This window comes from Myotis nattereri (assembly GCF_964212035.1).
Source record: "Myotis nattereri genome assembly, chromosome: 3".
NCBI lineage: Eukaryota > Metazoa > Chordata > Mammalia > Chiroptera > Vespertilionidae > Myotis > Myotis nattereri.
The window spans coordinates 184,941,322-184,961,707 of NC_138077.1; the positions used below are offsets into that span (position 1 = coordinate 184,941,322).

Here is a 20,386-nt window from a genome sequence, read left to right on the forward strand (position 1 = left end):
TATTAATGCTTCTTATTAATCTGACAAATGAAATTAGCTTCAGGGAGTAAACAAACAGATTTGGAATGAGACAACCCACCTGAATCTCTTTTGACAAACTACTACTATTTGACTTTGGTGAAGTCACTGAAAATCCTTGAACCTCAGCTCCCACATCTCCAAAATGAAGATATTAAGACCTTTCTGTCTCATGGACTGGTTATGAAGGTGAAAATAAAAATGAACTGGTATCAGTAGAAACATTTTACAAATGACAGAATGCTTACAAGTGATGTAGAGTATCATGATCACGAGGACGAAGCACTGAGCTGTGGGACAGGAGAGCTGGCTTCTAGCTGTGTGATCTTGGAATGGCTCACTTCACCCCTCTGTGCTTTCATGTGCTGACCTCGTACGGAAAAAGAGATGGATTGAGAGCAGTGGTTCTCAAAGACCCTGCATCAGGGTCTTTGTATTTTTACCATGTTTCCAAGTGATTCTAATATCCACCAAAGTTTGAGAACCACTGATCTAGAAACAGGTCTTATTGATTCTAAGGGGGCAATTCAGACTTATTTCAAATCATTCACCTGCGCCTCCAGGTCTAAGCATTGCCTCATATGGGCAGACTCAGCCAAATTGACTCCTGGAAGAAGTGTGTTTTTTAACCAATCTGCTATAGTCCCCGCTGTGGATTTATTAAGGGGAAAACTTCTGCTGAGCCATGTTCCTTTTTGCTGGAGTTTTGTTTCATATAGTAACAAAAGTACTGCCTCAATTCCTTTTTGGAAACTGATCAGTATAAATTACAAGTAATTTTTTTAAAAAACATGCCTTAAGTGTGGTAAAAACTGCAAATGTCAATTGATTTTCAAATGTCTGAATACATTTATGGATGGCAGACCTATTTCTTCAAAGTTGGTTCACAAGAGGAAAACCAGGCCCTTCCTCCATGTCCCCTGGCATCTTTGGGCAAAGACGGACCCTGGCTTGGCAATTCTTGGATTTCAGCAGTTCTGCCCATGTCTCTCGTGTTCCTTGAAAACTCCCTAGAAATGGGCTGCTTCTCCCCACATGGCTGCACAATATTTGGTTTTATTAGTGCTTTCCCTATAAGCATCCAACTGATAAACACTAGAGTCTCAGGGTGGGAATGAAATTTCAAGATAATCTAGTCTGAATATCCTCTATAACTCCTCAGATAGTTGTACCATGTTCTGCTCCCCCATCTCTAGCATTAGGAGTGCATTACCTCCTCAGAAAAAAATTATGCCTTTGCTAGATAGCTTGCCTGCTCAAAAGTTCTTCCTGACTTTGATCTGAAATATTTGGTGAAAGAACGAGCTGAGTAGCTTCTGTGCCCCAGCACTACGTACACCTCTCTGTGCAGAAAACGGGCCCAGAGGTTTACTAACAGACATGGACTTATTTAGAAAATTGCATTGGTCATGGATGTGTGTGCTACAACATATTGGAGAAGTTTGCAGTGTTCTACACAGCATCCTTGGAGTGAAGGAACAGGATGTCATCATCTGCTGCCTGCTCATCACGTGGGACTGTGAAGCAGAGCCAGCTCTGCAGAGCAGCAGTTTGGGACTCTGGGTGGGTCCGAAGACATGTTCAGAGTCAGCCACTCCCTGTGTAAACTACCTGCTCATCTGTTGGCTCACCCATTCCTTCAGTCAGTACTTGCCAAGCGTCTCCAAATACAGTTGGGGAGGGGGAGCATCCCACAGTACCATAGGAGAGATAAGGCCTCCGGGTTCTCTTGAGAGAAGATGTGTAGGATATAGGCCAGTATAGGATAGCAAGGGCTTCGGAGGCAGCTCTAGGCTTGAATTCCAGCCCTGCCACCTTTCAGAGCTGTGGGCAAAATGTTTTACCTCTTTCTGTCTTTTGGGATTTGTTTTAAGGGTTATGAAATTATGTACCTAAATGACTTAATACAGTGCCTGCCAAAGGGTAAATTCTCACATGAACTGCAGAGGTGGCATTGACCTGGGCCCTTCATTGCCCCTTGCTCTTCCTCTGGCACTAGGAGGTCCTTCATTAGAGCTTATAAATTCTTACCCGAAAGGCAAAAGGAGATATCCTTGGAATAAGAACTGGATAGAGATAGCTCTTTGTCTTGCTGGCTGCCTCAGTCTCCCCTGGGCAGCTGGGGACAGCCCTCAGAGGCTTCCGTGGAGTTGTGCTTGGCCAGAGTCAAACAGCCCAGCCAGGCTGGAAAGCCCTGGGGCCAGTCTGCAGCTTTGCTGACAGAGCCACAGGGCCTATGTCACCAAGTCCTACTCCAGACTTGTGCTTGTAACTGACTTGGGCTAAATTTGGCCGTTCGTTCTGCCAGAGGGCTCCTGCTGAGGGGTGTTTTGAGTTTAGGTGGGAATATTTGACAGATGTTGTTCTTCTCATAGATCATCGAAAAACAAGCAGGGCACAGTCGGAGTAGGGTATTTCGAGAGGTGGAGACGCTATATCAGTGTCAAGGAAACAAGTGAGTATAGTGTTGGGCTAGTTGCTGCTTCTCTGGGGGGATGCGTGGCTGCAGAAAAAGGTTCTTTCTTACCATCTCCTGACCTGAACTCTCACTTCTTCCCCCACAACTGCATATAACTCCTTGTGTTCCAATGTTTAGAAAAAATAGAGAGGAGAAATAACAGCAGCAAAGAAGCTATCTCCTATTTAGGCTGAAATACTATAAATATCAGCAGTTCAGGCCCATTAGATGAGTGAGCAATCTGAATGAGTGCCTGGGACAAAAATCGAGTTTTATTTCTTTCAAGTGCCTGTGGAAACTAGACTGCCTGAGTGTTGCCTAGTGGAAACTTTTAGGAACCTGCTGTGATTAATGGATGAGGATGATGACAACTATTAAGAATATTTGCTGCTGTTTTCTGTTCCTATGATAGTTACATATGTGTAGCTACTACTGAGGGTCGTGAGACCTGGTCTAACCTCTGTGCTTGACAGCTGGGCCAAGGTGCTCTCCAGCCCTGTCTGAGCCTGCTCACCACCAGCTCCAAATGAGTGGCTCTCCCGCTGTGGCTTTAAATCAGGGTCACCTCTAAGACTTCGCTTTCCCCTTTCTTTCTCTCCATGGTAGGGTCAGCAGGGAGCCAGTGGCCCGGTATTGATGGCTTTGTCATTAAGCTTGGAGGATGGGGGCTGCTGTTGATTTAACTCCAGGCACTGCCTCCACAATCTTCTTTCAAATTAGGCCATTTTGGCCATCTTATTTGGACGCCTTCGCACTAGTAAAAGCCTGGTGTCTCCCAAAGTGGTCAGCATTTTTTTATGAGGGACAGATTTTTATTTTCAGCCTGCAGCTCCTGAGTTCAGCATTAGAGACTCTACTTGGTTTATTTCGTTCTTTAAAAGAAAAAAAGCCCCAACACCTTCGATATCCAGGCTGGTGGCTTCCCTACTGAGTTACAAGACGACCTTGTTGGCGGAGCACGGTAATGCTCAGGCAGACAGGAGTGCTCACCGGGGAAGGCCACAAGTGCTACGGTGGCCGGGAACACGGTGTTTCATTAAGCAGCGCTTAGCAGTTAGGGTCTAGCGGTGCCTACGTTAGGCCCCAAGTCTATTTGACAGATGTTTCCATTTTCTCCAGGCAATGTAAATACTGCCCCGTGATTTATGGGCAAGAGGGAGGGCAAGTAATTATTTGCTGCTTGCCTCCAGGACACACACCTACTATTCAGTGTTATTAGCCGCAATTGCTTCCAGTCGGCTGCAGATTTTATTCAGTTTAATGTGACCAGGACTTTTTTATAACTCTACCTAGTGGGTTTTAGGGTTGGGGTTTGACAGCACAGACTTGGTGAAAACACCAGAGACTAAACATTATGGAAAGATAAGGTGACCTGAGTCTTGCTAACACCATTGGCTGCTTCTCAAACATGGGTCTTTAATAAGCATTCTGATTTCAAGTTGATTTCTGCCCTGTTACAGGGCGTTGTGTATTTTTTTTCATTGTATATTTGTAAAATGGGCTTTAATATATAATACCATTTTTCCTTTTTTTCCTTTCCTCCTATTTTTCCCTATTTAAGGAACATTTTGGAGCTGATTGAATTCTTTGAAGATGACACAAGGTTTTACTTGGTCTTTGAGAAATTGCAAGGAGGTACTTACTGTTGAGTATGTGTTTGGACTTCTGATTAAGACCCAGGGTGGTGATCATCCATCATGAATCCCAGAGACTTCTAAAACGAGTCAAGCTAATAAAAAGGATGAAGGACTTAAAACTGCCCTTGATTTGGGAGAAGGGAGGCCGGAGGGAAGGATGATAATTAGCATTTTGCAGAGCTTAGAATGTCACCTGTGTGGGCATTCTATAAATGCCTTCTCATTATAATGGGGCTCGTAAATAGATACATGTAGTCATCAATTTATCAATCCATGTTTTGACACATTCACTACTTAACAATTAATTGTGGGCGGAAGCTCCTACATACATTGTGAAGTCCAGAAAGGCGCACCAGGGGAGAGGAGGGTCCCATTGTTTAGGATACAGACCCAGGATAGAGAAGAGGCCAGAGAACGTGCCAACCTTCAGTTAGAATGATGCCATTCTTGACCATCACCACTACTACCATCACCTACACACACAATCACCGGGATGCTTGCTGAAGTTGCTTTTCTGACAAAGAGAAGGAGATAGAGAAGCACTTGTCCTCCCCATCACTCACCCAACCCTAGAGCACATTTCAAGGTGAAGGTTAGGGAGGATGTCTGAATGGAGGACTATGATGGTTAAAAGACCATGCTTTAGAAACCAGCAAAGCTAAGTTTTAGTCTAGCTACATCACTTACCTTGGGCAAGTCACTTAACCTTTCCAAACAGTATTCTTTCATCCGTAAAATAGGGATAATGACAGCACCTACCTCCTTGGGATGCTAGGAAGGTTAAATGAGATAATTCATGTGAAATGCTTAGCTCAGTGCCTGGTAGGCACTAAGGGTTTAATAATTATCAGCAGTTAATATTATTAAAACAATTGGCTACGATGGGGACTAGCTGAGAAGTGTGTTACACTCCACCTTCCTTTTTAACAAGTTTGGAAACGAGACTCACTGCAGCAAGACAAACCTGTGATCTAGCCTGGAGCTGGTTTTCTTGGAATGTTTCCTAACATGTTGAGATCCCTTGATTGTTTCATCTGGCAAGTGAAAGATCTTTAATCTCATGTTCGTGCCAGAGCCAGAATAAGTAAACATGTACCACTTTTAGGATGACACCTTCAGTCCAGAAATACTGGCTTCCAGTAGCGAGCATAGACCACATTGGAGCCAAGCCATACATATGCTAGTGCCTGCCCTGCCCCGCCCAATAGCACCAGGACTTTGAATTACATGTTTTAATACTCGATGCCGCTGGGTCATCTGTACATATCACTCAGAGAGCAACTCTACTGAAGCCAGACCCAATGGGTAAAGAGTGTGATTGGCTCAGGGCAACTCATCAGCCCAGCATTTGGGCCACAGGTCTTCCTGAGGGGAAGTCTACACAGGTTCTGAGGCCCAACTTACTGGGCTTAAGTCCTGATGCCACCACTTACTGGTGTATGACCTTGAACAAATTGCTTAACCATTCGTGTCTTTTGGTTCCCTATCTATAAAATGGGGATAACTGTATTTTATACATTTTGTACAGTTGTGGTGAGGCTAAGATAATCTATTTAAAGAGCATTACACAGTGCTTGGCACATAGCAACTACTCAATAAATGTTAGCCAACAAAATTTACTTGGTCTTTGAGAAATTGCAAGGAGGTACTTTACTGTTGAGTATATGTTTGGACTTCAATTAAGGCCCGAGGTGATGATCATCCATCAGGAAACTCAGAGACTTCTCAAACAAGTTGCCAACAAAATAATAATAATAATAATAATAATAATAATAATAATAGTGAAAGTTCAGGGGAAAGAAATTTTTTCTCTCTCTCTTTTTTAAATCTTTGTATATCTGGTGAGGGTGTGGCATTTCTGTTTGTAGGCTATGCTCTCATTTGGATCTAAAGTCAGAGGCAAAGGAGGAAAAATTCCTACAGAGAGGCCCCCTATCCCAGGTGGATTCACTTGTAGTTCTTTTTTATTCCAGAAGCCAAATGGCATTTACATATTTTGGTCATTTAAATAGTTGTTCTCACTCCCTTCTACTCATCATAGACAGCACAGAGGTTAGCAGTTCCGTTCTATTCAGTAGTTTGTGCTAGTACCTCCTCTGTGCCAGGAACCACACTTGGTGCTGGACATTCAGCAATGAATAAGCCTATGTCCCCCACCCAAACCTGTGGACACTTGGCCTCTGAAAAGTTATACTCAGTAAAGCCTGAAAAAGCATTTCCCTATGTTCATCTGCTTCCCAGGCTCCATCCTGGCCCACATCCAGAAGCGGAAGCACTTCAACGAGCGAGAGGCCAGCCGCGTGGTACAGGATGTGGCTGCTGCCCTCGACTTCCTGCACACCAAAGGTAAGCCGAGCCTTTGCCTTGGTGGTGGGTTGGGCTAGGCAGTCTCTGGGGACCAAGGGAGCAAGGCAGGCCAGGCAGAGGGTCTGGGCCAAGAGCTGGTGCAGCTGGCAGGCCTACCCATGAGGGTGAGGGGGAAACCAGGATGCCTCTAGACTTCTGATGTGGATGGTGGATAGATGAGGACCTGTTTGGAATGATAAGGATTATGGAAGAAAGAGCAGGGAAGAGAACAATAAAATCCATGTTGAATAAGGTATATGTGGGTGTGTGGATGTGGATGATTGTCTTTCCCTTTTCTAATGAAGAAGGCAAACCATGCATCATACAACCTCTCTAGTATGAATATATGGGTGTTATTCCTTCTAGTCTTTTAAAATACACCACCTATATTGGCATGATAGTATATATGTAGTTTTATATCTTGTTCACAATAAATGGAAAATGCGTTTTTCTATTAACATGGTAAGTTCAAGGTATCTGTCGAACCTCACAATGGTAAAAGGCAGGGTTGCTAGTATTTGAATTACACTTTGGTTTACAATACTTATTTAGGACTGATTATTTAAGAATTTTTTTTTTAAATTAAATGTTTTGGCAAGTTGGTTGTTTTTGTCCATTTCCATAAATATGTTTAATTATAGCATACATTTTTTAATTTGCCCAACAGCAGTGCCATGGAAATAATGAATTCTGGCTTTACCTTTTTACTAGCTAGAATAATGCCTAACCCACAGAATTATGGAGAGAATTGTATCACCAAGAGTAGTTAACACTTAGATAGCACTTGTTATGTGCTGGGCACTGTTCTAATCCTTCATCTGTACTTACATAATTGAGTGTGTCCTATGTGTGTAGACATATACAATATGGAGCATAGTACCTGGCACATAGTACATGGTTCTTCAATAATGTTATTTCCTCCATCCTTGTCCCCCACCTGGCATAAAGCATTTTTATTCCTAATATTCCCTTAAAGCATTCTACCTGATGGGAATAATGTGTGACTTCACTCTGCTCCCTTCACTTTTGTGGATGTGGGCCCCTTGGTTGTGAGTATACAGGACCACTGTAGGCATCCTGCTCACGCACAGTGCAGGCTGGTGTGGCCTGGTGTGGAGGTTCTGGTTCCTTGATTCTAACCCACTTCTTCCAGTGGCTGGAGAGAGATCTGCACCCAGGCCACACCATGTTGGGGGCCTGACTTGTACATGGGATGAAATTTCCTAGAAGTGGGGGGGTCTGTGCTTTCTGCAGCATGATGGATGGCAGTGGTTCTGTTTCTGAAAGCTGGGATGTATGTAGGTAACACCTGCCTGACAAAGATTTACAACTGCTCCCCAAGCTGCCTCCATAGATTGCAAAACTGGGTCACGCTTTTTACAAGATCCATACCTTAGAGGGGAGTAAAGGGGGTTTTATTTTTTATTTATTTATTTTTTTTCAAGAATGCACTAAAGGGAACAGAGGCTGGTGGTGTCTGAGGAGTTCTGAAATGCTTGTTAGCATCTAGCTGGGCAGCTGCCCATGTGCCTAGAAGTTGGAGGGGATGAAAAACGATTTCCAGCTGAACTTGGCTGTTTTCTAAATAACTTCACACCAGGAAGATGAATTGAGCAAGAATGGGTCAGCCCGGAAACAAGTTCCATACTCTTAAATACTGGACACACTGCAGCTTAACCTCTGGGAAATGAACCGGAGTAGCTGGATGGCTGGTACGCTCATAGAGGCAGGCCTATTATTACACAGGGCCCTCAGTTCTCAGGCTGGGGAACGCCTCGGCCATCAGCACCTATTTGGGGAGCAAGGCTCCATGTGTGGCTCATGATCCTTCTGTGGGAGCACTTGCTGTAATGGAAAATATCTTTCACTTTTAGTGCGCAGAGCTGCAGCCCGACTCAATTTGTGCAGCCTGGACTGAGTTGCTCTGGGTTCTCATTCAATTAGGTGACTGATGAAGTCATTGAGCCTGCTGGAGCTCAGGTTTTTCCTTTAGTGAAGAGCCTCCGGTGGGCTGGGCTTCTGTCACCTGCCAGGGAGTCGTAGGGCTGCCTGAGAGATGGATCATCCAGGGAGTTTTAGTAAAGCCGTCTCTGCTTTTTCCTGTTACCCAAGAATCCTCTGCTGCTCTCCAGTCCTTCCAAGCAGTAGCTGTTTGACATTTGCTCAGCCTTGCAGCCCTTCTGTCTCTGCCTCATACATTCTGCAGGAGGAAAGAGGAAGGGAGGTTTCTGGGTCTACCACTAGAATTCCACAGCCCTGCCAGTGGTCTTTGTCCCTGTCTTTGGTTAGAAGGTGGTTTTCCCCCAGGTGCCTTCATGGCCCAGTCAATAGGTTTTAACCCCTCATGTGCTCAGCTACTATCTGCAGTCTCCTTCAGGAGGGCTGGCCAAAACGCAGGGGGAAGAGGGCTTATCTGAAGAACACCCATGGGCCCAAGCAGTCTCTGCCGTGCTCTGGCAGGTCTGTCTCGGATATGCGGAGCAGGAGAGAAGGGAATCGGGGAAGCTTTGGGAGATTGTTCACTAACACGCGATCCTCTGAACATGAAGGAAGTCCCGCTGACGGGATCTTTTTTTTAATCGGCCACACAAGAAGAAATGAGGTAGAGCACTCCCAGCCCCCTGAGATGCTCTTAAACAAGGCACTCATTATTTCAGCATAGCTGTTCCAAACATGGCTGTTTGCAGAGCTCTTTGCTCTGCTTCGTGTTAGGCTTCTTATTCTTGGTTGTCCCCACAGTGCTGAGAGGTAGGCCGGCTGGGATTCATTTAGCCCTTCTCATCCTGCCAGACTTCTAAAGCTTCTGCTTCAAACCGACTTGCAGATTCAACGGTGCTTTTGGTTTGTCTCTGGTTACTTCTGCCTCCTGCAGCTCGTTGACTTTTTAATGTACCATAATTGGGAATTAATCTGCGAACAACAGCATTTGGAAAAAATTAATTGTGTGTGGAATGTTTGATAATTATGTGCATATGTTAACTATTTCCTTGCTCTTTGTCATTTCAGGCATTGCTCACCGAGATCTGAAGCCAGAAAATATATTGTGTGAATCTGCAGAAAAGGTACTTAGGATGTTACAGTGTTTGCACTGATGCGGGGAAGCCACCTTGCTTTCAATATAGGTTGTTAGCAGTTTTCAGGGTTAATCCTTGTCCCTTCTTTGCTGTTTCAGCAGTGTGATTGGCTTAATCCTGAGAGTTTGTAAAATATAGGAGACCCACACAAAATGAATGTTTTCTAGTCCAGTGCACATACCTTTCGAGCAGTTGATGGGAGTCATAAACAACAACTTAATCTTACATGAAGCAAATCTCTGCCTATAAATGATGTTTCTATCATGGTATATATGTCACTAGAGGTGATAATTAGGAAGCAGGTTCTTGAAATGAGTTTCTGTTTCTTTTTTTGTTGCCCATTAAAAAGCAAACATTTATACTTGGTGTTGAACAAATGCCATCTATTTTAAACTTTCCCTCAACTCAGTCTACAAGTGTTTGCATTCCCATCAGCACGTATGAATGTGACAGATTCTGTGTTTGGTAGGAAGGGTTTAGGCCCTGGTGGTTTTGATGGCTCACATTCATAGTTCTGTGTGTGTATACATGTGTGTATGCATGAACATGTGTGTCTTGGTCTGAATTAAGGGATAGCTCATGCATGAGGAATAGCTGTGAGTGAATATGTGAGTCAACTTAGTACTTACAACTCTTGTGGGGAATAGTAATGTTTTAGCTCCAATATGATCTTGTGCCTTCCTGTCAATGACTCTGGCATTAAACTATATAATTTATCATTATTATCATTATGATTATTAATAATTATTATAGTCAACATTTGTAGTGCTTACAGTATGCCAGCACTGTGTGGATATACTAAAATTTTATGACTATTTAGTATTTATAAAATCTTATGAGATAGATACTATTATTATCTTCATTTTATGAATGAGGAAACTGAAAGTTGCCCAAAGTCACTCAGCTGATGAGTAGTAGACTATAGATTAAAACTCAGGAAGCCTGACCCAGACACCATGAGTGCTCTGAACTACTCTGTTCATGCTCTTTGTTTCATCTGATCTTCATGGCATGGATTTTTTGCCCTTTTATTATGGTTGAAAAATTAAAATTAAGAGAGACATTATGAAGAAAATTTAAAAAGGGTAAAGGAGCCCTGGCTGGTGGCTAAGTGGTTAGAGCATTGGCCCACATATCAAAGAGTTGCAGTTTTGATTCCCAGTCAAGGGCACATAGTACCTGGGTTGCAGGTTTAATACCTGGCCCCATTGGGGCGCATGCAGGAGGTAACCAATAATATGTTTTTCTTTCCCTCTTTCCCCCCCTCCCTTCCACTCTCTCTAAAAATTAATGGAAAAATATTCTCGGGAGAGGATTAAAAGGAGGCTTGACTTGATTAGTGAACACACAATACAACATACAGATGATATATAGAATTGTATACTTGAAACTTATATAGTTTTATTAACCAATCTTACCCCCATAAATTCAATAAAAAATTTTTTTTAAAATATATTTTATTGATTTTTTACAGAGAGGAAGGGAGAGAGATAGAGAGTTAGAAACATCGATGAGAGAGAAACATCCATCAGCTGCCTCCTGCACATCCCCCACTGGGGATATGCCCGCAACCCAGGTACATGCCCTTGACCGGAATCAAACCTGGGACCTTTCAGTCCGCAGGCCGACGCTCTATCCACTGAGCCAAACCGGTTTCGGCAAAAATTTTAAAAAATAAAAATAAAAAGATAACCCGCAGAATGAGAGAAAAAAATTGTAAGTCATATACCTGATAAGGGTTTAATATCCAAAATATATAAAGAATTTCTAGCCCTGACCAGTTTGGCTCAATGGACAGAGCATCAGCCTGCGGACTCAAAAGGTCCCAGGTTCGATTCTGGTCAAGGGCATATACCTTGGTTGCAGGCACATCCCCAGTGGAAGGTGTTCGGGAGGCAGCTGATCAATGTTTCTCTCTCATCGATGTTTCTAACTCTCTATCCTTCTCCCTTCCTCTCTGTAAAAAACCGGTGAAATATATTTTTTTAAAAAAAGAATTTCTAACATCATGAAGACAATCCAATTAAAAAATGGGCAAAAGACCTGAATAGACATTTTTCCAAAGAAGATATACAAATGGAAATAAGTACACGAAAAGATACTCAACATCCTTAGTCATTAGGGAAATGCAATGAGATGCCACCTCACAACCTACCAGGATGGTTATAATTAAAAAAATGGAAAATAACAAGTGTTGATAAGGATGTGGAGAAATTGGAACTCTTATATATTGCTGGTAGGAATGTAAAGTGGTGCAGCCACTGCGGAAAACAGTTTGGCAATTCCTTAAAAAGCTAAATATAGGATTACCATACCACTCAGCAATTCTTTTTTTTTTTTTTGAGTGTAGCTATTTTTTTATTCGTCTGCACCTCTCCCTGCCCCCCCTCCCCCTCTAGACTTTTTTATTATTATTATTATTATTAGTTAAGGTATTACAAATATGTCCTCATCCCCCCCATTAACCCCAACCTTCCCCCCCCCCCCGCCCTGCACACTCATGCTCCCCTCCCCCTGTTGTCCATGTCCATTGGTTTGGCTTATATGCGTGTATACAAGTCCTTCAGTTGATCTCTTCCCCTTACCCCCACCTTCCCCTACTTTCCTTCTGGGGATTGATAGCCTGATCGCTGTTTCTCTGTCTTTGGAGCTGTCCCTTTTCATCAGTCTATGTTGTTCTCTATAATCCACAAATGACCACTCAGCAATTCTACATCTATGTTTATACCCCAAAGAATTGAAAACAGCCCGGCCAGCATGGGTCAGTGGTTGAGCATTGACCTATGAACCAGGAGGTCACAGTTTGATTCCCAGTAAGAGCACATGCCCGGGTTGTGGGCTTGATCCCAAGTAGGGGGGTTGCAGGAGGCAGCTGTTCGATGATTCTCTCTCATCATTGATGTTTCTCTCTCTCTCTCTCTCTCTCTCTTCCCCTCTGAAATCAATAAAAATATATTTTTTTAAAAAGAATTGAAAACAGAGAGTTGAACTTGAACACCAGTATTTGTTGTGGCATTATTCACAATAGCCAAAACGTGGAAACAACCCAAGTGTCCATCAACAAATGAATGGATTAACAAAATGTGGGTATATACATACCAGTACAATGGAATATTACTCAGACATGAAACGGAATAAAGTTCTGATAGATGCTACCATATGGGTAAACCTTTAAAACATTATATAAGCAAAATAAGCCAGATTTAAAAGAACAAATGTTGGGTGATTCCATGTATGTGAAATATCTGAGATAGATAAATTCATAGGGATGGAAAGTAGATTAGATGTTATTGGGGCTGGGGAGAGGGGTGAATGGAGAGTTATGGCTTAATGGGCACAGAGTTTCTGTTTGGGATGATGGGAAAGTTTTGCAAACACATACTGGTAATGGTTGCACAACAGTGTGAGTGTAATTAATGCCACTGAATTGTACACTTAAAATGATTTAAATGGCATATTTTATGTCATATATATTTCATCACAATAAAAAAGAGAGGCTAAGTGAAGGGAAAAGAAAAAAAGAAAGAATGTAAGAGAAAGAAAAGGGAGGGAGGGGAAAATGAAGAGAGGGAGGAAAAAAGGAAAGGAGCAGTTGAACTTGTCCAGGCTCCCCAGGAGGTAAATGTCTGATCTGAGACTCACAGAACCAGCACATTTGACTCTGTGCTGCTTCCGCCACACAGGCCATTCTCCTGCGTGCACACAAACCACCCTTCTGCGTGGCTCCAGAGATGACTCACGCTTTGTGTGGTCTCAGGCCAGCCATCCCAGTTTGCTCTGGCCTGAAGGAGGACTTACAGTGCTTAAACCGACCAAGTCCCAAGCAAGCAAAGACAGGTTGGCCACCTAAGCCACCTGAGATGGCCAAGGGTTATTTTTCTCATAACTCCATTGCCCTCCACCGAATGGTCTGCAAGGAGTGTGTCAGGAATACATACTAATTTCTCTAACTTTTGTTTATCATCAAGAGTTCCATAGGTTTGCTGCTTGTCATATACTCAATTCATAGTAGCCTGACCATGTAGTGCAGGCATTTTCTCTTAGTCGGGAAATAGGCAAGGGCATGGGGAAGAGGACACCATAGGATGAATCCTCAGGTGATGCCTAATTAACCCGAGGAGAGCAAGCATGACTTGACAGGTAAAGCTTGGCTGCAGTGTGGCAGCCACATACCTGCACCCACATAGTCACCTTGGTCTCCTCATGGCCATTGGTTTCTTGTATTTGTAACCTTCACGCTCTGCTTTCCTTTTTAGGTGTCTCCAGTGAAAATCTGTGACTTTGACTTGGGCAGTGGGGTGAAGTTGAATAACTCCTGCACCCCCATAACTACACCAGAGCTGACCACTCCGGTATGTATGACTGGGCACCTCCTTCTGAGCTTCTATACATTTGGAGTGCCCCTGACCCAGAGCTCTGGAGTCCAGAACAGAGGGCTAAGGAAGGAAAGCGAGCATATCTGTACCTCTTCCTGCTGCCTGAGTTGTCACCTGGCTCAGTGTTTGTCCTGATGCCGCCCTCCCTGCCCCAGTGCTTAGCTGCTGATGAAACTGACATTAGAGCTTTTAGCTTGGCGTGGGTCCTCTGCCAATGATGAGACAAATTACATCTGTAGGAGCAGGCTGAGCCCTGGATCCCAGCCCAGGTAAAGACAGACACCACTCCCAGGCCAGCCCTTTGGCACTCTCAGTGAAAGCTCTGAGAGTCCCATTCCCACTGCCGAAGTCGTGGCGCATCACCTGGGGATGGCGGATGCGGAGTGTGGCCTCCCTGTGGCAAGAACTGAGGTTCCAGGCTCTCTGCCTGCAGGCTCGCACGGCTAAGTTGTTCTGTTGCTTCTCTCACTTCACACTTCATGCCCAGATGGTGCTGCTGGGAGCTACTTCTTCCTAAGACATCTCTGTACATACACGATAGTCTGTAATTATGATCTTTTTTGAGATTTGCTTGCTTTGTAAGTGAATTTTCCTAATAACCTTTATTAAAGACATGCATTTGACTATGCCCATGTCTTATTCTGAGCAACATTGTTAGAAATGTTTGTTTATTAGCTTTTACAACACTGAGCTACCTTGTTCTCTAACTCATTAACTCTAATTGCCAATAACAGAGAAAATGTCCTTTCTTCACTTACCATCTTTCCATCAAATTAGTGTGTGTGTTGGCGGGGAGGGGGGGGGGTATCTCTTGGTGAACCTGAAATAATGAAGAGGAGAACAAAAAGCATTATTTATTTTTATTAGCAGTTTCTATGCAGGGATGCGAGGAAGGAATCCTGGATCCGGGCTTTGCCACTGATGTGCTTAAACAAATCCCTGTCCCATTCTAGGGCTTGGTTTTTCCCATCTGTAAATGGGAAAAGCAGGGAGACTGGATTTGTTCTAAGAGTTCTCCTAGCTATGATGGTCTCCTAATTCTAAATCTTTATGCGTGCTTGCTCTAAGCTTGCACGGAAGCTTGGCAGGACTTTACTTTAAGAAATCCTTGCTGTATGGAATCGATCTCCACAGATCTCCCCCAGAGCCGTGCTTCTGATACATTGAAGTACCTGCGCATTAAGTGACTGGATAGAGAGCTGAGGCAGGGAGCGATTCCTGGAGCTTCTTGACCGAGGGTCTCCACTTACTGGAGAAGGACCCGAAAAGAGAAGGTGACCTGGAGCTGGTCACGTGGATCACGGGGTGGTAGGACTCAGTTTCCCAATGCTCAGTTGGCCCAGCTTTTCTAAGTGCGTTGGTGGCATCCGGCGAGCTCTCTGGCTGGCTTTCCTCACAGCTTCTTGCTCTGCAGCTCTGTCCTTTTGCTCAAGTCCCATTACATCCTGCTCTTTGCCATCCCTCTCCCTGTGACTAAGCCTCTCTCTTCTCTGTCAATTCCCCCTCCCCAACCCTGGCCCCACAGTGTGGCTCTGCAGAGTACATGGCCCCGGAGGTGGTGGAGGTCTTCACGGACGAGGCCACGTTTTACGACAAGCGCTGCGACCTGTGGAGCCTGGGCGTGGTCCTCTACATCATGCTGAGTGGCTACCCCCCCTTTGTCGGTCACTGTGGGGCCGACTGTGGCTGGGACCGGGGAGAGGTCTGCAGGGTGTGCCAGGTGAGCGCAGTCCCAGGACCCACTGCAGAGCGGGGCTGGGGGCCAGCAGGGTTGCGGGGTGCCAAGTGGGACTGGGTTTGGGGATTGTTTCTGATCTGGAAAGGGGTACCTGGTGCCCCTCCCCTCTTTTGTCCAAGGGCATCCAGCAGGTGAAGTAGAGATAACTGGGCAGTTAGCCCAGCCGGTTAGGGAAGATCATATCTGAGCTGAGTCTGAAAGGATGAGTGTGGCCTCGGGGGAAAAGGGCAAGAAATACAAGTAGGACAGCACAAGCAAAGACACGGGGGTTACAAGGACACAGAGGTTTGTGTGTGTAGAGGGAAGAAGGTAGCATGTAAGGCTGATTGTGGTGAGAGATGAGAACTTAGAGGTTGCCAGGAGCCCATTCCTGGAGGCCCTGTGTCAAGGGCCAGAGGATCCAGGCTTTGTTCTATGGTTGATATTTCCCACGCATCACCCACCAGCCTGTCAGGTAGCATAGCCATTTGCCTGCCAAGGGCATTCTGTGTCATTTGATGATTTAGGAGAAAGTATGGGGAGTCTGTGGTGTACCCCAGCCACGCGCTGAGCTTCAGTTGGGCACAGAGTGACCAGGCCTGGCCAGTGTCACCTCAAGAGGAATTTTCTTTGCCTAGAACAAGCTGTTTGAGAGCATCCAGGAAGGCAAGTATGAGTTTCCTGACAAGGACTGGGCACACATCTCCAGTGACGCCAAAGACCTCATCTCCAAGCTCCTGGTTCGAGATGCAAAGCAGAGGCTGAGCGCCGCCCAAGTTCTGCAGCACCCCTGGGTGCAGGGGGTGAGTGACCCAGGGAGGGGTGGCGTGCCACCTCCTCAGGCTACAGTGTGGCCATGAGGAAGCTGTCAGACCTCAGCTGGAGGGAGATTGTACAGCAGTTTCAATTCCTGTGCACACAGAGTGAGCTGACTCCTAACCCAGCCCCAGACTGAGTCCCACCCATACTGGTCGTACATTTGGCTCTAACCGTGGTCACAGACTAAGGCCGTCGCTGGCCCATGTTTCTCTGGAACAAACAGAGGCCTCTGGGGGATTCGGCAGAGGCATCCAGCCCAGGAAGCAGCCTGGTGTCACGGGGGCCTGCATTGCCATCCCCTTGTACGGAGACCATTAGCTGAGAGCGCCCAGAAGCAAGGCCTTGCTGCCTGCTTGCTGCGTGGCTGCATGAGGGCACATATGGTCTCCTTGAGGTCCTGGGTCTGCGTGCATCTTGTCCAAAGGCAAATGGTGGCGTTTTCACCAAACTACCTAAAGTCTTCACTAGAAATCGTTTTTAACCATCCTCCTCAGTTATTGACGGGACCTGACTCTGTCCTCCAAGGGGTCTGCCGGACCTCCTGGGAGTCATTATATCTCAGCCTCAGTGGCCCCGACAGCCCCATGTTGCAGGTGGGACCCAATCCAAGAGTCTCTCGTGGTTAATTCCCAGCCACTCAGGAGTTGCTGTGTTTGAGTACTCACCACGTCGGACACTCGCAGTAGTGGAATGAGTTAGACCCAGTCCCTGTCTCATGTTCTCATGGGGAGAGGGAAACAAGGGAATAAGTGGCAGGGTAGCGTGGCAGACGCTTGAGCACCAGTGGACAATGACCCACCCCTTAGGACAGGCAGGGGTTGGGCGGTGGCAGGGGAGGGGGAATGGCTCACCGGGGAAGGGGCCCTAAAGCTGGGCCTTGGAAAATGGTTAGGACTTTGCCAGACAAAGGGCTCTCCATGCAGAGGCCACTGAGCTGAGGGCTGTTCCCTGCTTGTTCTCTCCTTGGAAGATCCGACCCTGCAGGCAGGCCTGGCCAAGGCCCTGTGCTGGGCCAGAGCCTGTAGTAACCTACCCTCTCTGCGCTGGCATGGGTGGGGGCAGCTCTTGAAGGAGGGAGCAGCACTTACCCACAATCTATGCTTCCCGTTCTAGCAAGCTCCAGAAAGGGGACTCCCCACGCCGCAAGTCCTCCAGAGGTAAATGCTCCCACACACCCAACACCCTTCCTTCTTTGGCTTTGACTTTCTCAAGCTCTCAGCCACATGGGATGGAGGTGGGGATGGGGAGCCCATCGCTAGGCTCAGGCATCTTCCTGAGTGGCTCCCTGGCCTGCCTTCTCCCTACTTCTCTTCCTCTCTTTACCCCCTGCAGTAAATGTCTCACCCTCTTCTCTTCCTCCACCTGGATGGCTTCCCCAGTCCTCCAGCACCTTCACTGCTCCTCCCTGTGCTGTGTGCAGGAGAAAACCCTGTTTTGCATAAACACTTGAATCCTAATGGAAATCACCATTTGCAGCCCCTAAAACAGATCTTATCTGTGGCTTATTACAAGGTTTCCTTCTGCCACAGGTGGTTTGGTGAAAGTAGCAGGAATCGGGGGCGCTGTAAGGCAGTAGCATCGATTGTGATAGAAATACTAGTAGACAAACAATAATAATGGCCACTGTATAGAAATACCACATGCCAGATATGGTACGAAGGGCTGTACACATTATATCCATAATCTTCACGATAAATTTCAGAGAGGTATTCCTATTACCCCATTTTATAGTTTAGAAAACTAAGGCATAGAAAGGTGAAGTTAAGGTATTCAAGGCCTTGGGAGTTCTACTTTGAACCCAGATCTGTTTGACGTTAGTGCCTTTTAACACCTAATCACATTCTTCGTGAGCACTGCCCTGTTCCCAAAGGGCCAGGGGTAAAGCATTGTGGGAACCCCTCCAGGAACCAACCTCATGGCCAGTTTCTGGGAGTTCCACGGGGAAGTCTTACACCTTTACATTCTCAGTTCCCTTGAGCTAGAATGTACTGCCCGGCTCGTCCTGCCTGATTCTCTAGAGCTGCATCCAGATGCTTTGAGGCCCCAAACCTCAGATCCACTTCAGCAGATTCATTCAGCACCCGAAGTGCCTGTGTGTGCCCGCCCTGAGCTGGCTGCTGGGGACAGACACAGAGGCCCAGCCCCTGCTCCTGGAGCTTCCCGCCCTGACGGGGGAGGAGGACACACGGGTGGGTTCCATGTGCCCAGCCCTCCCTCTGAGAGAGCTCTGTGCACAGCCGTGGAGGAGGGTGCGCCGAATGAATGGGGCATTTGTCCCTCAAGTCCAAGGATCGTAATAGAGGCTTAAAGCCATTCCGACCTCAGTGAAGTCAGATTCCAGACCCATGCAAGAGCGATTTTGCAGAAAGCAGTCCTATGCCGGCTCAGGAAAACCCGGTGGAAGTATGGACTGCAGCAGTCGGTGGGGGTGTGAGGGAGCTGGCCTGGCTGAGGCCATTGAGTCCTGCCTCCCTTGTTTCTCTGCTTTTCCTTCTGTCCCTGCAGAAATAGCAGCACAATGGACCTGACGCTGTTCGCGGCGGAGGCCATCGCCCTTAACCGCCAGCTGTCTCAGCACGAGGAGAATGAACTGGCAGAGGAGTCCAGGGCACTGGCCAAGGGCTTCTGCTCTGTGAGGCTTTCTCCACCCTCCAAGTCACGCCTGGCCCGGCGGAGGGCCCTGACCCAGGCAGGCCGCAGTACTGAAGAGGGGCCATGCCCCACACCCACAGCTCTCTGACCAACTCCAGTCACACCTTTCAAGCCCTAGGTCTCTCCAGGCATTGCCCCCTGGAAACCTGTGAGGACAAAGTCAACAGAGCCCACAGAGGGACCTGCTGTGGGGCTGGAGTCGCTTTCTCACCCACCGAGGCCCTGAGGTTCCCACCCAGCCCCCCATTTCCCCAGGGACCTCAAGGAAAAAGCTTTCTCCAAAGGGGTTGTCTTTGAAAAGGAAAGCAATCACTTGTCACTTTGCATAATCGCCTGAGGCAGGGACGTCTCTGCCAGGCTCCAGCCCACCTGCTCACCCGCCTGCAGATCCTGGATCAGCCTGCCAGCCTGCTCTCCTGAATGGGCTGCGGTGGCTGCTGGGGCTGCAGCCTTCAGGGAGCCAGCCTCAAGAAGCGTCAGCTGACAGAGGCCCTTCCTTCCCTGCTTGGTCACCCCCCCACTCTGTCTGTCCTTCCACCTTCCTCTGTCCTCCGGATGTCCTCCCCCTGGGCTGAGCAAAGCCGTCCCCTCAATTCAGGGAAGGGCAGAGAGGCTTTGCATGCCGGAGCCAGATCAGTCTTCCAGTCTGTAGCACAGAGAAGCACATAATCTTTCTTTGCCGTGACCGAAATGTGTCCCTCATTTATCATCCTCTTCCTTGTTTGGGATTGCTGCTAAAGTCAGTATTATTTCGTTTTTAAAAGTTTTTTTTTTTTAACCACACTCTTCCAGCAAAGATGGGAGTTAAAACTCCCCGTTGCAAGCCCATGGACTGACTAGAGCGCGCAGAGGCTCGCTCTTCTTTCCCTGAATGCCCATGCTTGTGAAAGGTTTTAATCAGCTGTTTCCTATTATTCTAATTGGTTTTAAGTGACTTAGAGGCCGAGTCTGCTGCTGCCTCTCAGGCCTGTTGTGGAAGGCAGCACAGGTCGGGCCTGAGGCAGCCCAGCTGCGCAGTCTGAGGATGTGGTGCTGCTGCCTGCCAGGGAGCGTGAAGGCGAACCTGGCATCAGATAAGCCGAGCTGCTGAGTTACCTAAAGAAAATCGATGTGCGGATCTCAGGCAGACATTTACACAGCACCACGCTGCTGTTATACATTGTGCTTGTTTGAATAAAGCTTTTAAATTATAGCGGTGGCCTTCCTGGCCTTCCTGGTGCAGTCCTTTCTTCACCTGCAAACCTGAAGAGGAGACCGGACCTCTAACTATAGCACCTCATCGGGTTCAC

The 20,386-nt window shown here is 46.5% G+C and overlaps 1 protein-coding gene across 2 annotated transcripts in view; it reads left to right on the forward strand.

Annotated features, from left to right (window-relative positions):
* The window catches only part of MKNK1 (MAPK interacting serine/threonine kinase 1), a 43,829-nt gene extending 23,540 nt beyond the window's left edge, over positions 1 to 20,289 (forward strand). Inside the window, exons 5-13 of one of the 2 annotated variants that reach the window (XM_081086674.1) lie at positions 2,394 to 2,473; positions 4,038 to 4,111; positions 6,355 to 6,459; positions 9,466 to 9,521; positions 13,790 to 13,885; positions 15,435 to 15,629; positions 16,265 to 16,429; positions 17,559 to 17,602; positions 18,951 to 20,289. In XM_081086674.1, the coding sequence (XP_080942800.1) occupies positions 2,394 to 2,473; positions 4,038 to 4,111; positions 6,355 to 6,459; positions 9,466 to 9,521; positions 13,790 to 13,885; positions 15,435 to 15,629; positions 16,265 to 16,429; positions 17,559 to 17,602; positions 18,951 to 19,185 (1,050 nt within the window). In that variant the 3' untranslated portion in view covers positions 19,186 to 20,289. The remainder of the gene's footprint in view (positions 1 to 2,393; positions 2,474 to 4,037; positions 4,112 to 6,354; positions 6,460 to 9,465; positions 9,522 to 13,789; positions 13,886 to 15,434; positions 15,630 to 16,264; positions 16,430 to 17,558; positions 17,603 to 18,950) is intronic. The other variant, XM_081086675.1, reaches the window with a different exon arrangement.
* Positions 20,290 to 20,386: the final 97 nt, after the last annotated feature.